The sequence below is a fragment of the Vidua macroura genome, chromosome 5, assembly GCF_024509145.1.
Source record: "Vidua macroura isolate BioBank_ID:100142 chromosome 5, ASM2450914v1, whole genome shotgun sequence".
In the NCBI taxonomy this organism is placed as follows: domain Eukaryota; kingdom Metazoa; phylum Chordata; class Aves; order Passeriformes; family Viduidae; genus Vidua; species Vidua macroura.
The window spans coordinates 35,131,930-35,146,906 of record NC_071575.1 but is presented as its reverse complement, the minus strand read 5'-3'; the positions used below and the strand labels follow the sequence as shown (position 1 = coordinate 35,146,906).

The 14,977-nt window shown below is 37.0% G+C and overlaps 1 protein-coding gene across 1 annotated transcript in view; it reads right to left on the bottom strand.

Annotated features, from left to right (window-relative positions):
• The window catches only part of PAWR (pro-apoptotic WT1 regulator), a 69,856-nt gene that overhangs the window by 20,850 nt on the left and 34,029 nt on the right, over window positions 1–14,977 (bottom strand). Inside the window, exon 3 of the mRNA XM_053978602.1 lies at window positions 14,468–14,596. Coding sequence (XP_053834577.1) covers window positions 14,468–14,596 — 129 coding nt within the window. The remainder of the gene's footprint in view (window positions 1–14,467; window positions 14,597–14,977) is intronic.

The following is a 14,977-nucleotide window of genomic DNA, read 5'->3' as shown; positions in this document are numbered from 1 at the left end:
GGTAAATTATGATTTTTATTACTTTGAAATCTCTAATGTAAATGCAAACCAATCATTCTTTAAAGTGATGATGAAAGCACTAGGAAAATGTATTATTTACCTCTGTTCTCTTCTTATGAAATTTATTTCGTATGTGTTCAAAAGTCTCTGGCAACATGAATATAAGTAGTCACGCTGTAAATAGCATTATGTGCCTATAAATAAAAAAATAATCTAAGATTTCAAACTATTCAGAAGATCCTAAAATGAGGCAAGCATCTATAATTTAAGATCTTGTCTCCTCCACTTTTGGAGAACTGAAGGTTGGCAGAAGATGAAGAAAGGGAAGGAGAAAAGGAGAGACATGCCCCTTCTGACAGAGGGTTAACCTAAAAGCAGATGAGTATTCTTCTACATAAATGCTTATTTACAAATCTGGCTTATATTCCTTAATATTTTTAAATTTGATTTTTAACCCATATTTAAAGTATCTAATCATTACTATGGAAGTGAATGATTTGTCATGAGCAACAAAGACACCCATTCATTTGAATGTCTCCCTCTAAAAGATGAATTGTTTCTATAGTCTGTGGAAATCTTGAATGGAAAAACAGTAAGTAAAGAAGTAAACCATAACAATGCTAATGGTTTCTTTCATACTGGTGAAAAAATACTGCTGCCAAAAGACATCTACCAACATCAGTTCTTTGTCCAAGGCTGAAATCAAACACTCACTTCAATGCAGTATTCCAAACACAGCCTTAAAATTACTTTTACTTTTTGCACATGGTATCAGGCAGCTTGCATTACCTTTTAACAGTATATACTTCACTACCAAATTATTAGTGAACATTCTGCAGACTAACATACATCAACATTGCTCCACAAAATTGGTCATGTTCCCCTTTGTTTTGTCTACAAAAGTGATTGTGTGGATGGTATTAATGCAGGACAGGGTGTGATCTACGTGAAAAAAGCAAGGAAAAAGAAAACATTTCTCTCATGCCACATGAGCTCTTTCATCTGATTCACTAACACACAGACATGCACCTGCTGCATGAGAGAATATATAAGGACAGAATAGGCAGCTGAGACCATTTCAATTGATGAAACCATTTACTGCCAATTAAATCTCTGTCAAACTAGGATGCAAGGAACTTGGCTAACTCTCCTGTTTGCTCCTGGCTCATCTTGGTATTTCATCTGGCCAACAAAGAGATTACATAAACAAGCTGGTCATCGGCCTTTAAATAAGTAGAATTGTCTGTGTTTACAAGAGTCTGACAAAGTTTTCCAGATGTTAAACCAACCCTACTATTACAAATTTGCTAGTTAAAATGCCCTAACAAACATTGTTTTTAAATAAGTACAGACTCTGGAATCAGCTGGACTATGTAAAAGGTTCACTGGAATCCCTTGAAACACCACTCAAAAGTTTTGCAAACAATTAAAGCAAATCCCGTGGATAAAATCAGGCTGTTAGGGCTCACCATATATACTTATGTATATATACTTGTATATATACATGTACATACACTTAGATGAAGAATATGCACACAATTTTGAAATAGAACAATACACTAGTGCAAATTATTACTATATAAGGATATGCCTGCATCGTGCAAGGTTACATTTTGACTGAAATTAGGCTATCAAAGCAATTTTCTTTTCATATGTAATTCAAATATGGGCTTCCTTCTTGTACATTCTTCAAGATGTGAGCAAATACAACTTCCCTACATGGAAGAAGGAGGTCTACTGCTGGGGTTTCTTGCCTATTTACATATCCAGGTAGATTCTATCTCCATCCAAAAAATCAAGTTAACTCCTGTACTCACATCTTGATTAACTACAGCTACTTCTCACATTCAGTACAACTCTGCATTGAGATTTGTTTGGAAATGGCAGTTATGTATCTTCTGCAATACAGACAATGTTTCTTTCAGCTCTTAAGTGGGATAGCATCTAAATGCTAAACAACTGAAAGGCAATCTGGCCCTAATACAAACCAGGAATGACTGCAGATGTGAAAAACAGCAAAAAGACAGATGAAATACCTCTCTTCTCCTCCCATCAAAATTTCCCAAAAGCAACTTTCCCTCAGAAGTCAAGCGATACCTTCCCATTTACATTCCATCCCTGAATCACAGAATGAAAAAATATGCTGAGTTGCAAAGGACTCATCAGAATCATCAAGTCCAACTCCTGTCCTAAACAGAATACCCCAAGAATCACACTGTGTGACTGAGAGTGCTGTCTAAACACTTCTTGAACTCTGTCAGGCTTGGTGTTGTGATCACTGCCCTGGGGAGCCTGTTCCAGTCCCCAACCACCCTCTAGGTGAAGAGTTTTTTCCTGATATCCAACCTAAACCTTTCCTGACTCAGCTTTATGCCATTTCCTCTGGTCCTGTCACTGCTCACAAGAGTGAAGAGATCAGTACCTGCTCCTCCTCCTCCCCTTGTGAGGATGAAGACCACAATGAGGTCTCCCTTCAGTCTCCTCTTCTCCAGGCTGAACAGATCAACTGACCTCAGCTGCTCCTCATATGGCCCCCACTCCATACCTTCGTCATCCTTGTGGCTCTCTTCCCAATGCTCTCTAATAGCTTTTTTTAATGTCTTTTACACATTGTGTCACCCAAAACTGCACACAGGACTCAAGGTGAGGCCGCCCCAGTGCAGAGCAGAGCAGGACAATCCCCTCCCTTGCTCAGCTGGCAATGCTGTGCCTGATGCTCCCAGGACAGGGTTGGCCCTCCTGGCCATCAGGGCACTGCTGGCTCATGTTCAACTTGCCATCGACCAGGACCTCCAGGTCTCTTTCCTGCTCCCCAGTCTATGCTCACAATCAGAACTGCACCATTCCAGGTGAAGGATTTGGCACCTACCCTTGTTAGATTTCATACAGTTGGTGATTTCCCAATTCTCTGATTTGTCATGGTCTATCTACAGGGCTCTCTGCCCATGAGGGAGTTGACAGTTCCTCTCAATTGTGTCACCCCTTTGAAAACATCTAGAGATGTTTTTCACAGAAATGCAACACAACTTTGTGAACCTTATTTTTTACAGCCTCGTCTACTATCTTTAACTAATATGTAATAATAGATCTTCAAACAAGAACAGATGTACTAAAATGCCTGGGTTCAAGTGATAGATATTACTCCTACAAAGCCAAGGCAGCTATGACTTATCTGCCTGTTTACACAGGGCCAGGGGGCTATGGAGAAACACTGGAAGAACATCTAGGGAATCAATCAGAGTTCTAACAGAAAGGTAAGTATCCTCAATTCGTACCTACGAAGAAATCTATTAAGGACATAAGGTGAGAGAAAATAATTAAAGAATTACCTGCATGTAACACAAGTAACTCCCAGGTAAGTCAAGCATCTTCCAGAAGAAAACAGCTCCCAGTAATAAGGTGTCCTGGCTTGTAAAATAAGCATATATTCTATTTGCCATCTGTCGGTGGTAGGGTAGGTGTCTTCTGTTGGGCAGTTTTCTTATCTCCTCTAAGGACAATGTCTCCCTCCGGGGAGACATCTTCTGTTAATGGGCCATTGAATGGCTCACTGCATGACTGATAAAGTTACATCATTCCATTGTGAGATGCTCCACCCAGAGGGAGGAGCCAAGCATCCCTACCTGCATAAAATCAGCATTTTTGGGGACATCAACACAACCTCTTCACTGGATTCCCAGAGGAAGACCAGGCCCATCTACTCTATCATCAGACCTTCAGAGAAAACTACACCCTTCTATGGGATCATTGCTTCAGCAGCATTTCATCTGCCACTCCAGGAGGAGCAGCCACCATTTAACTGGACTATCACCAACACCCTGACTCCTCAGGGTGTCAGGTTTCTGACTCTATCAGTAGTTTTGTTTGTACTAATTACATTTTCTTTTTTTTTCTTTTTTTTTTTTTTTAGTTTTTTAGTTTTTTTCCTAGTAAAGAACTGTTATTCCCATTCCCATATCTTTGCCTGAGAGCCTTTTTATTTTGAAATTGTGGTAATTTGGAGGGAGGGGGTTTACTTTTTCCATTTCACGGGAGGCCCTTGCCTTCCTTCACAGACTCTTTTGTCTTTTCAAACCAAGACATAAGGAAACCAGAAACACACATTTAAACAAATTAACAGAGCTTTTTTTTAAAAATCGTTATTCTCTATTTCTATATTCAAGCAATACTCACCACTGAAGAGTCAGAAAAAGAGTTCAGGACAAGCACTCAGAAGAAAAGCGGTGAAGGAGCTGATTAGATCAGGCTGAAAAAACCTGACTAGATCTCAGGTGACTCACAGAAAAAGCAGAGCAGGAAAAATGACCAGAAAGACAATGTGGTATCCCTAAGAAATAAGAATCTGTAGGCTCCCCTCAGACAAAAGTATTTGAAATCACACAAGGGCTGAACTACAACTCAAAGCAGTGTTTTCAGAGCAAGAAACATAGGTCTGTGTCGCATACCCCGGTGTGTTGATTAAAGGTATGCACTTGTTTCTGAGCTAGCAAAGGCTAGTAATGTCCTTGTAGCACTACACAGGCAGCCAAAACTGGTGTTGTGATGTTCATACTATTTTAAGAGGACTGTTTCCTGGTACATGATTCCTCAAACAGTCCTCAGGTATGGCATAAGAGAGCATTAGGTAGCATGAACCAAAACCTTGCCAGAAAATGTTGCTAATAATTAAGCCACAGGCTCTATCAGCAGTTCAGCAGTTGAGCTCACACCCAGGTCTTGTACTTTTTAGCAGTATAAACATAGTCAGACTGTCTCCACCAAACAATTATGAATTAGATTCCTCCTCCCTCCTGAGCCATCATGTTAATTACACTAGACTGCAAGGATGTACACTATCCTGCCCCAGCCATCCTCCCACCACCATGGAACTGGAATATGCACCTTCCAAATACACCAGCACATCTGAGTAACTACTGCTATGCTATTCTCTAACTATTAATAACATGAATGTATGATACATGCTACAAAATGTCTGGCAACTATTGCTATGTGTATTTGTGCAGAGTATACATTTCAGCCCATCTTTCAGCAATACTGAGCGAGCCATCTCCCCTCTCCACCTTGCAGCAGGGATCCTCTTGGTCCATGGTCCATGCTAGTTCTTGCAGAAAAGAACCTCCTCCCTCTCTCTACACAGCCAGCAGGTACTCATAACTGTTACCTAGGCTTCAGATTTGCTCCTGGCATGAAAGCAGTATTAATAAAAACTCTCTCTCTAGAGTAGAAGCACAGGAAAGTGCAGGAATCAGGAGTATTCCTGCATTCCTTACAAAAGCTTTTAATATCAGTCAGGCTGTGTAATCTATTTGTACAAGACCCTCTTTTTCAATAAATTTGGATGTGCTCAATGACTCTTCTTGCCAAAGAAACCTCAGCTACAGTTTATCATTATACTTTCAGGATCACTTGTTTCCTGACAAAAAAAAAAAAAAAAAAAAAAAAAAGACTGGGAGAGGATACCCACTAACGCAGCTGACTTAAAAAGCCAGTCCAAAACAGAAAACATGTGAGGAAAAAAAATAAATTCCTTTACATGAGGCCCCTTTAGCCTCCTCAAAACATTCGTTGGAATTTTGAGAAACTGCTTCCTATTCCTTGCATCTGCATAAAAAAAGTTTTAAAAAGTTCCAAAAAAGGCTCCAGACCAGTGTAACAGCAGCTAGTGCTGGTGCAATTCTGGAGCACAGCTACATGAACTCCATAGTGAAAGAAACAAACAGGGCAACAACAAACCAAGTATCTTTTCATACAGGCTGAGTACATAGCAGCAACATCTGAAGACAAGAAAAAATTAGAATAAAAGTAAACAAAGCCCCCAAAAATGAAATCTTAGTGGAAGGACCACAACCAAACTTAAGCAAAACTAGAAGGAAGAAATCATAACTTACAGACTTTGCGTCACATATGCTCTTCATAAGGATCTAGAAAGTACCTGAAGAACAGGCTGTGCTGAAAACCCTGTAGATTCCTAGGCACAACTGTGACTCTAAAGTAAGAGCAGGAAGCCTTCACAATGCCTTGCCTTCACAGACACAGGCTTAATTCAGCTCTAGTTTTCATACAGGTCCTGCAACAAACAGTTGTGCACACACACACAGAGGCCCACAAAATCAAATAGTCAATTTTAAGAAACTCCATGGGTACATTAAATTATATTTACTGGGAGTGAAATCCATTCATCAGACAAAATTTTAAGCTTAAACCACTTATCCACTAAATTAAACTTTACTGAGCACAGATGTTAAAAATGTTCATAATTCTGTATTTCTTTCTAAGAAAAGCAAAGTTTGCCATCAAAGGTAGTCAAATTTATGCTGACAGTGATCAAGCACTAAACATAAATAATGCCTTCCACAAAAAACTGAAACATCTCTCTTCTTGGTGAGTTGTCAGGAAGACAAATCTTGGTAGTCATTATCAGTATTTCCCTTCAAGAGCAGAAGACAAGCAACTCAAAGTAGGGATGCCCAAGCTGCATCCTCAAGGCTACATGTTGCTTAGCCAAGCAACTTTATCTGGCTCATAGGCAAATTAAAGCCACCCTATTTCCCTTTGGTCTCACATCAGTAACTGCTAGCTCTCAGCTCCCTGATTTCTTAGAGGCAAAAAGGACCACAATTTCACTTGAAAGCACTTTCCAAAAGCAGCAGTATTGGATAGTGCACATGCAGTACAGCTGAATCAGATTTGCGTGTGCAGATCCTTTGGCACAGCAAAACCCACTGAACATGCATGGATCAAATAGCACTCTACCAACAGACACATATCATACACTAAATTTGCTCACATGGCAGGAGAGAAGGAAGATTTTGGCAGAGAAAACCTATGTTGCTACAACATCATCTTTTGACATAGCCATTTCAATGAGAAATTCATACTCCACTGTTTTAAAATTTGCTGTTCTACTAAAAACACAAATCACACAATGTAACTAAAAACTAGTAATCTCATTTTTATCAAAACAAATCCTTGAGTGTAGTTAAAGCCTCCAGTTATACCAGACAAAAACACCACGCAACATTATTGCTCAAACTCAGAAGTTACCTTGAAGATTAATTAAAAACTTACTATATAGAGTGGGTTTTTTCCAACCTGCAATAATACATACAGAGAAAAGCAATTAAAGCAAATCAAGACTGCAAAGCCAACCAAATCGGAACAGATCAGAACGTCCTAGACCTATGCAACTTTCATTCAAATTCATGACACTGCCCTTCCTAACATCATGGTGTATTTTTCCACAACATCTCTTAAGTGGAACACAAAGAACAGTTCTCAGTGAGTAATGTTCAATATTTTGCATTTGCTAGCTCTTCAAAAAGTGGACATATGCCTTAATTACTTAGTTATTAACATACTCAAACTGCTCTGAATATAGGCCCATTTTGCTAGAAATTACCTGAGTGATCATGTGTGACCATGAAAACATGAAATTCCTGTGTTCCTATTTTCCTTACACAGATCACAAAAATCATCTGTGTCTCCCAAGCCATGGGAGCCATGGCAGATGGCCATGGCAGATGGTAACTGAAGCACCTGGTCCACGTCATGACCTGCATGGGGCAGCAAATTCCCTCCAACTAATGTCACTTTAAAAGCACTGCACACACACAAAACTGACTTAAGGTGCAAATGTATTTTAAAAATTAGTGATCTTTTAATACTTAACACTGAATTTGAATAATTTTAAACTAATTTTTATGCAAACACTTTTAGACATATAGTCAGATTTCCTCGTGAGTTTTCTACTGCAGTCACTAATGTTGCTTAAGTGCTTTGTGGATATTAATGACTGCTTTCATATCATCTCTGTGAAGTGCATCACACTCCACCTGCAAACATGAATACTATCTGGTAGTTAACTCTCAAATATTAGAGTCATATAACCTGATTTGGCAGAATTAGTTATTACTTCCAAACTCAAACATACGTCACCATAATTAACATATTTCTGTACTTTAATCACATTTACTTCCTTACTTTTAAAAATAATACCAATATTATAATCATGTTATTATGCAAAATAATTACTGGCCTAACATCTAAGAAATGTAGTGCTGAAAAAAAAAATGTTTAATACATTTAGGCATGCCTACTGTAGCACAACCACATTTGCTCTATGGATGGAAATAAACATCAAACAACATCACAGCAAAATACTCACAAAAGATGAATTATACTCTTGAATGCATACACACAGTTCTTCTTTGCAAGAATGACATGAAACCTAGATGTCAGATACCTTTGAAAAGCCATGGTCATGTATGAATAGGCATGAATATTATTACCATATACTTTGATTAATAAGAGTAATTGTAAAATGATGTTGTATTTCATTACACTGCAAAATGAAATGCCAGAAAAGGCAAAATAGGCAAAATGTGCAACTTGAGTTGACTGGCTTATTTAACAGCATATTCTCAGCACAAGATTCACGTACAGAACTCTAGAGAAGCTTGTGTCAAGCAGGTTTTCAGCTGTCCTTCTGAAAGGAGATTCATGTAACAAATTCAGATCCCTGCACTTCTCACAGTCTGCCACAAAGCTAAGAAGGAATTTTATTCCTTATTTTTATTTATTGCTTTCAGCAAAGCATTTATAAGGTGCCTGTATTAAACATTTAAACATTAAACACTGATATATATCCTTGCTTCCAAAAATTTAAATGTGTTAGGCCACATTTAAAGAAAAGAATTGTATTTAAGCAAACAGAACTATACTTCTGTAGAAATATCTTTGGACCATGTTCCTTTTAGAAAGTGCCTGCAATGTTTTGGTGAAATGTTAAATTTTTTTAGAATAAAAGGTTAAGAAAAGATCAGATGTGGTTTTCCTTCAATTTTCAAAGGCTTTTGAATGACTTACAACTACATGCACAAGGCATAACTAAAGGGTCATGTTAATAAATCAAGTTTAAATTACTTCACCAGCCACCTTAACCTATTCATACTGAAGTCAGTGCAATGAACCCAACCTACTGTGACACCATTTCATAGTTGTACCATTAATGCTAATTATGTAGACATTTCGTCCTATCCTCACCTCCTATCAACAAGGATTCTTTCAAAGACGCTGGGTAATTTCTACACTAAATTGAATGATTATCCAAGCATCTATCACAAGCTAACCTCTTGCAGAGAACAAAAACCTGTATTGCTGCTAGAGAGAGGAGTGAGAGCAACACAAGACATGGCACTGCTACTGTGTATGTAAGTCAGTGCTCTGAGCTGAAAACTAGAGCAGCTTTGCCTTCCATTGTCTTGGATTAACAGCTCCACAGGAATTCAGCACTAGGATCAAGCCTTAGTCTGTCGCTAATGCACATAATTTGTAGTTGTAGAATATAATACAATTTACAGTCTAACCAAGTTAAGTGCTACAAATGAAGTGATATTTTTTTGTCTAGCAAATCCATTCTGTGTTTGTGACTGCAATTCAGTGTGGATGTTTAACTGTCTAAAACATATCTCACAAAGCTGTATCTTGTATAAAATAATTTTGTAAGATTCAGTATCTTATTTTCTTGAATTTCTTGTTCACGTACATGCTAAGACCAATATAGGGAGAGCAAGAAACGTGCATTACAATTGCATACACAAAGTAAATTAATGGTTGTAACAAAATTAATACTATTTCCAACTGAAGTGCAAGGGCCTTGAATGAGGCCCTGGGCTTTGCAGCAATATAGAATATGCAATTAGGAACAGCAAAACAATTGTCATGGCTTAAAAAAGAGTGAATCATATCATACTGGGGGTCCCAGGCCTCATAATGCTTGAGAGGCAAAATTCCCCTCCCAGCTTTATATCAGCACTACAAATACGAAGACAGGTTTCTAGCAGACAACTGCACAGAGTCTTTGGCAATCAGACAGATGCAAAAGATATTGGTAATGGCAATAGTTATGATCTTCAATTTCTTAATATGGAATTAAGAAATACACTAGACAAATTTTGTGTGATAATAATGAAGATCAGCATTCCCTTTCTACAGGACGATGCTCCAAATCATTCTAGTATTTATAAATAATTACCTTTCAGTTGAAGGATTCAGAGTATTAGTTTCACAAAGGTTGAAGTTCAGTATCTAAGTGATTCAGAATTTCCTCTTTCCATGCCCAGAGGCACAAAAAAACAGTATCTCTCTCACTATAATTGATTCCTATTTCCATGTTATGTTAGTAGTAAAAATCATCCTGACATGTTTCGGTCAAGTTTTCCAGGGAGAGGAAAGGATTCAGCTCATCCAGCAAGACCCTTTTTGTCCTCAGTGAGGACAAACACACATCTAGAACTCAATAACCCCCACCCTCATGCCAATGACAAAAGTAATTTTGAAGTTCTCAAACACTTTTTTGTCTCTTGATGCTTTTGACAATATGTATATACTCAAATCCCATATCTTAAATGTCAATTATTCACAGCTGTTAATTTTTTTGCAGTGTACTCGTTCACTGCACAGCACAGCTAGCATTCACAGACACTACAACATTTGAAATAAAATGCAAACAGAAAGGAACCAAAGATACCATAAAACAAAGGATTTCAAACCCTTTCTAAGGTATTGAGAATGATACTTCTGTATTATTATAGCATAACTACCTAAAAACAACTAGTTGTAATTGGAAGGTTTTAATGGATGGAGAACCTATACATGTGTCTCTCACTGCAAGGCTTTATATTAGCTTTGAATTAATCTTCCCAGCTTTCCCCATTGGTGCTCCGATTTTTCAAGAACACTTTAAGGTGACATACACATCACAACATACTACCATGCTCAAATATCACTTTTGTAATGACAGACAGGTTATGTTAACCCTACTGCCACAGTGTTACATGGAGAAGGGCACATATTTGGGACATATTTTAGGAGGCCAAATGCACAAACAACTAAATTCCAAGAGGCACGTGACCATGGTATCGGCAAACCCGAATGCTTTGATACAAAGGCCTTGCATATGGTGTTTTTTGGCAGGGTTTTTTTGAGTATCAGCTAATAGTAACATCTTTTCCACATTCTGGAACTCAGAAAGTTTTCTAAAAGACTTAAAAATAAATCTTCATTAAACAAATAGTTTTTTTCCAGCCAAATCTTGTAGGTTTTTTGATGCAGGCTTTCTGTATAGCACATAAATACTAACACCATTTTCAATTAAGACATACTCGCTACTTTGAACATATCATTTCTATCCACCTACAAGAAAGACACTGCTATCAAATAGTTTTGCACTATTTTCAATTTTGCCATCTCTGCTAAACAAGAGCTAGATTTCTATAATTACCAGACACCAAAGAGTTCTAGTTGAAGTAGAAACTTCAGTAACTTTTAAAGTAGTAGTTTTAACTATGCTTGTCCTTAGCATTACATATTTTTTATCTCATTTGTAAGAGTTCTAGGCTCAGTGATGTATGACTTATCACCCTCAGTGTGCATCTCCATACACATCACTGGAGTAGCCCACAGTACCGTAATTCACAAGATCAGAGCAACTGAATAGGATTTTAGTCCTATTAAGAACAGGAGGAAAGTCAAGCAAGAAAGTCAGAGTCAGATATAACACTTGTGTCTGGGAGCAGATTTAATGTTGATTCACCTGATGAGATGTAACTATCCACACTATCTTTTGCTAAATTTAAATAACAAATACTTTGATTGCAACAGTTTTTCAGTGCTTGTAACATTGCCAGACCTACCATCTTCTATATTGCCAATATAAAATAATTCAGAAGATTATTTCAGTCAAATAGCTCTGCTCCAAGGAAAATACTCAAATCTGCTGTATTTTTAGATCTATTCTTAAATAAACCTGGTACGCCTGTGTTTTGGATCAAGAACTTTAAATTCATACAGTTTTCAAAAAAATTTACATATTGCCTAAGAAAATGAGAACCACAACCTCTGACAATATTGAAAGGGAACTGAAAAATCAGATTAAGGACTGGAAAGAAAACCTTATTCAGCAACGTATTTCCTCATCAAATATGAAGTCAATGCCATTTTATTCACCATATTCGCAATAATTATGTATTTACAAATTTCATTAAATGATGATAAGAATGGACAAATGAGGGGAAATAGCTGTAATGTATATATCTATACAATATATACGTATATATATACATATATATATAATGTAAATACAGAAATGTATTTATTATGTGTATATATATATACAACATATACGTGTATATATATACGTATATATACTGTAAATACAGAAATGTATTTATTCTGCTTAGTACATGGTAGTAAAATATATATTGGTCAATGGCAACTTAAAATTAGTTCTTACATCTACAACATGAGCTCTACTTTTAAAAAGAGTATTAGTCTTGGACAGAGTAGAATCAAAAGGAAATTAAGTCATCAAAGCTGAAATAACACTGCTGTCAAATTCTGTTCAAAATGGGCAAGTTCTAAGTCTTCTAATAAAAAGCGAATTGACAGAGCCAGTAGTAAACTGATTAAGCTTTAGTAGCTACAACTTTCTAAGGTTCCATCTGTTCTGTACATGTGCCACCCTGGGCTTTTGCCAGACCAGAGACCTGGGACTCTCTTCTGTATTGTTGGTGACATGACACTCCTGCTGTGCTCTGTCAAGAAAGAAGTAGTGCTCACATTAATACAGACAGCTTGGTAAATAAGAACTGAGAGTGCTGGTCAAGAAGAATAGAAAATATGGATTAAAAAAGAGGGCATGGGAATATAGCCAAAGCATTACATTATACCACTAGGAGAAACTAAAAATTAAGACTTTTGGAATATCTGCTGAAGAAGTGAAAAGAGAGCGAACACTGTAAGGAACAGTCTTACAAACAACTTGGAAAAAAGCATAAAAAATTTCAGCATGATGGCTCCTGATGAATCTGCAAAGACAACAAATCCAGTTATAGGATTTGTTATATTTGAGGCATACTCAGAGGAGACACCTGCTTTGAAGAAATAATTTTGTTGCTGTTCACCATGGAAAAGAATGGTAAGAGTGTCATATCAGAGCACTCCCTCTGGAGAACAGTCTATTTACAACAGAAGCACTGTTAGAATGTGGGAAAAAAAAAAAAAAAAAAGAAGAAAAAAAAAATTTAAAATGCACCAGGTCTACCAGAACAAGGCATCTATTTACTCCTTGAGCTTTGAAGAAACTATTGATGTTACTGAAAAATGTAATGGCTGAACTACTTAAGATTAAATGTAACTTCTCATTTAAAACCGCCCTAGTACCACACAGGGTAACAAACATCATCCTTAAGAAGATTCTTAAACAAACACAGAACTATAGAGGACTAAATTTGATATTTATACAGGATAAAGTGTTGCTAATAGGTCTAGAACAATTAAGGAATAAGTAAGTAAATATGATAGCACGTGGAAGAGTCACTAGGGCATTTGTAGAATAGTTGCAATTCGTAAATCTAATACAGCTTTTTTAAGTTATAAAAACATGTCCAGGACAGAAATCTGATTGACAGCATACTCCATTTCAAAGGCACTCCCCAAAGCCTACTCAAGAAAGTAATCTCCTTTTAGAATGAAAGAAAATGTCCTGTGAATAAATCACTGGTGAAAAAGCAGGAAATAATGGTGGACCCAATGGTCAGCTTTCACAGTGGACAGAACAACCAGAATAGTGTCACAGGAATCTGTGCAGGGACCTGTGCTTTTCAATGTGTTTGGGGAGGAGATGTCCACAGATGCTATTCAGAACAGAAAAGATACAGATCAACTGTTAAAATATGCAGGACTCCTTTATTGGGAGTGACTGAGAGGTGGAACAGAAGATTAAATTTAGTGTACATAAGTGAAACAAAAGGTGAACATGTTTCTAAATTTACACAGGCATTGACCTCTGAGCTTGTTAGTCTCACTCACCGATAACTCAAAAAATGTTAAGTTAGATTAGGCATACACAATACAAACAGTAAATTCAGTGCTCAGGAGACAAACAGGTATCAGGAATTACTAGGAAAGAAAAAGAACAAAACAAACCCCAGCACCACTCTATGACTGCATGTTGTACTGAATGTTTTATTGGTTCTGGTTTGAGTTTGTGTATTGGTTTCAATCCCTGAATGAGTAATTAGAAGTCAATTAACAAAATAAATTAGGAAAATGTTTCCTGATTTAGAAGTCTACCTCCAATAAATTGAATATTCTAAACCTGTCAGTATTTTTCACTTGAATCTCCCAGTTTCTCTTCCCCTCACTAAATAGTAAGTTCCAGGATGAACATCAAAACTATTACCTTCAAGACCTCTAGAGAAATAGAAGATTTTGTTGTCAGAATCTTTGTCTCAGCAGTGTTAAGTCTGTGGAATAGAACCTCATACTCTGTTTTCAGCAATGTGTCAACTCCTAAATTTTAGGGTTTTTTTCACGTAGGGTATAATCTACTGTTAAGATATACAAAGAAGTAGTACAAGTTTTAAATCTGAGTAAAATGCCAAAATGAACAAAGTTAAGATCTCACCTGGAGTAAATATGAGCAAGAGATATCTGCGCTGGAACTCTCATTTTGTATCGTATTCTGCTGAGTAATAGCATCCTCTTTCTTTCGTTCCTTCTGCCCTGCTTCATCATCTTCATACTCATCAAGGCTCTAAAACAAAAAATATTTGGTTATCAGTTATAGTCTTTGTATGTTGCTTCACATGCTTCCCATATTTCACAAAATTAATCAGTGAATATCTTCAAATATTAATTTCATATTTCAGCAAAGTTTAATCAGATGTTTAAATGCTCTTCTTTCCAACTAACAGCTTTTTCTTCATCACAAAAGTAAGAAATAATCAAAACAAGTTCCAGTTTGACAAAGGTTTAGACAACACTGTGCAAGTTCAGTGCTACTCCTGCTGTGAGCAGGAGCTTGGATTATACCTGAAGTTCCTTTCATTTGAATGATTCTACAACCCTGTTTGCCATATGCAATTGTATTACTTTTACACGTAAGAGATTTTCAATAAATCCAGAAATGAAAAAA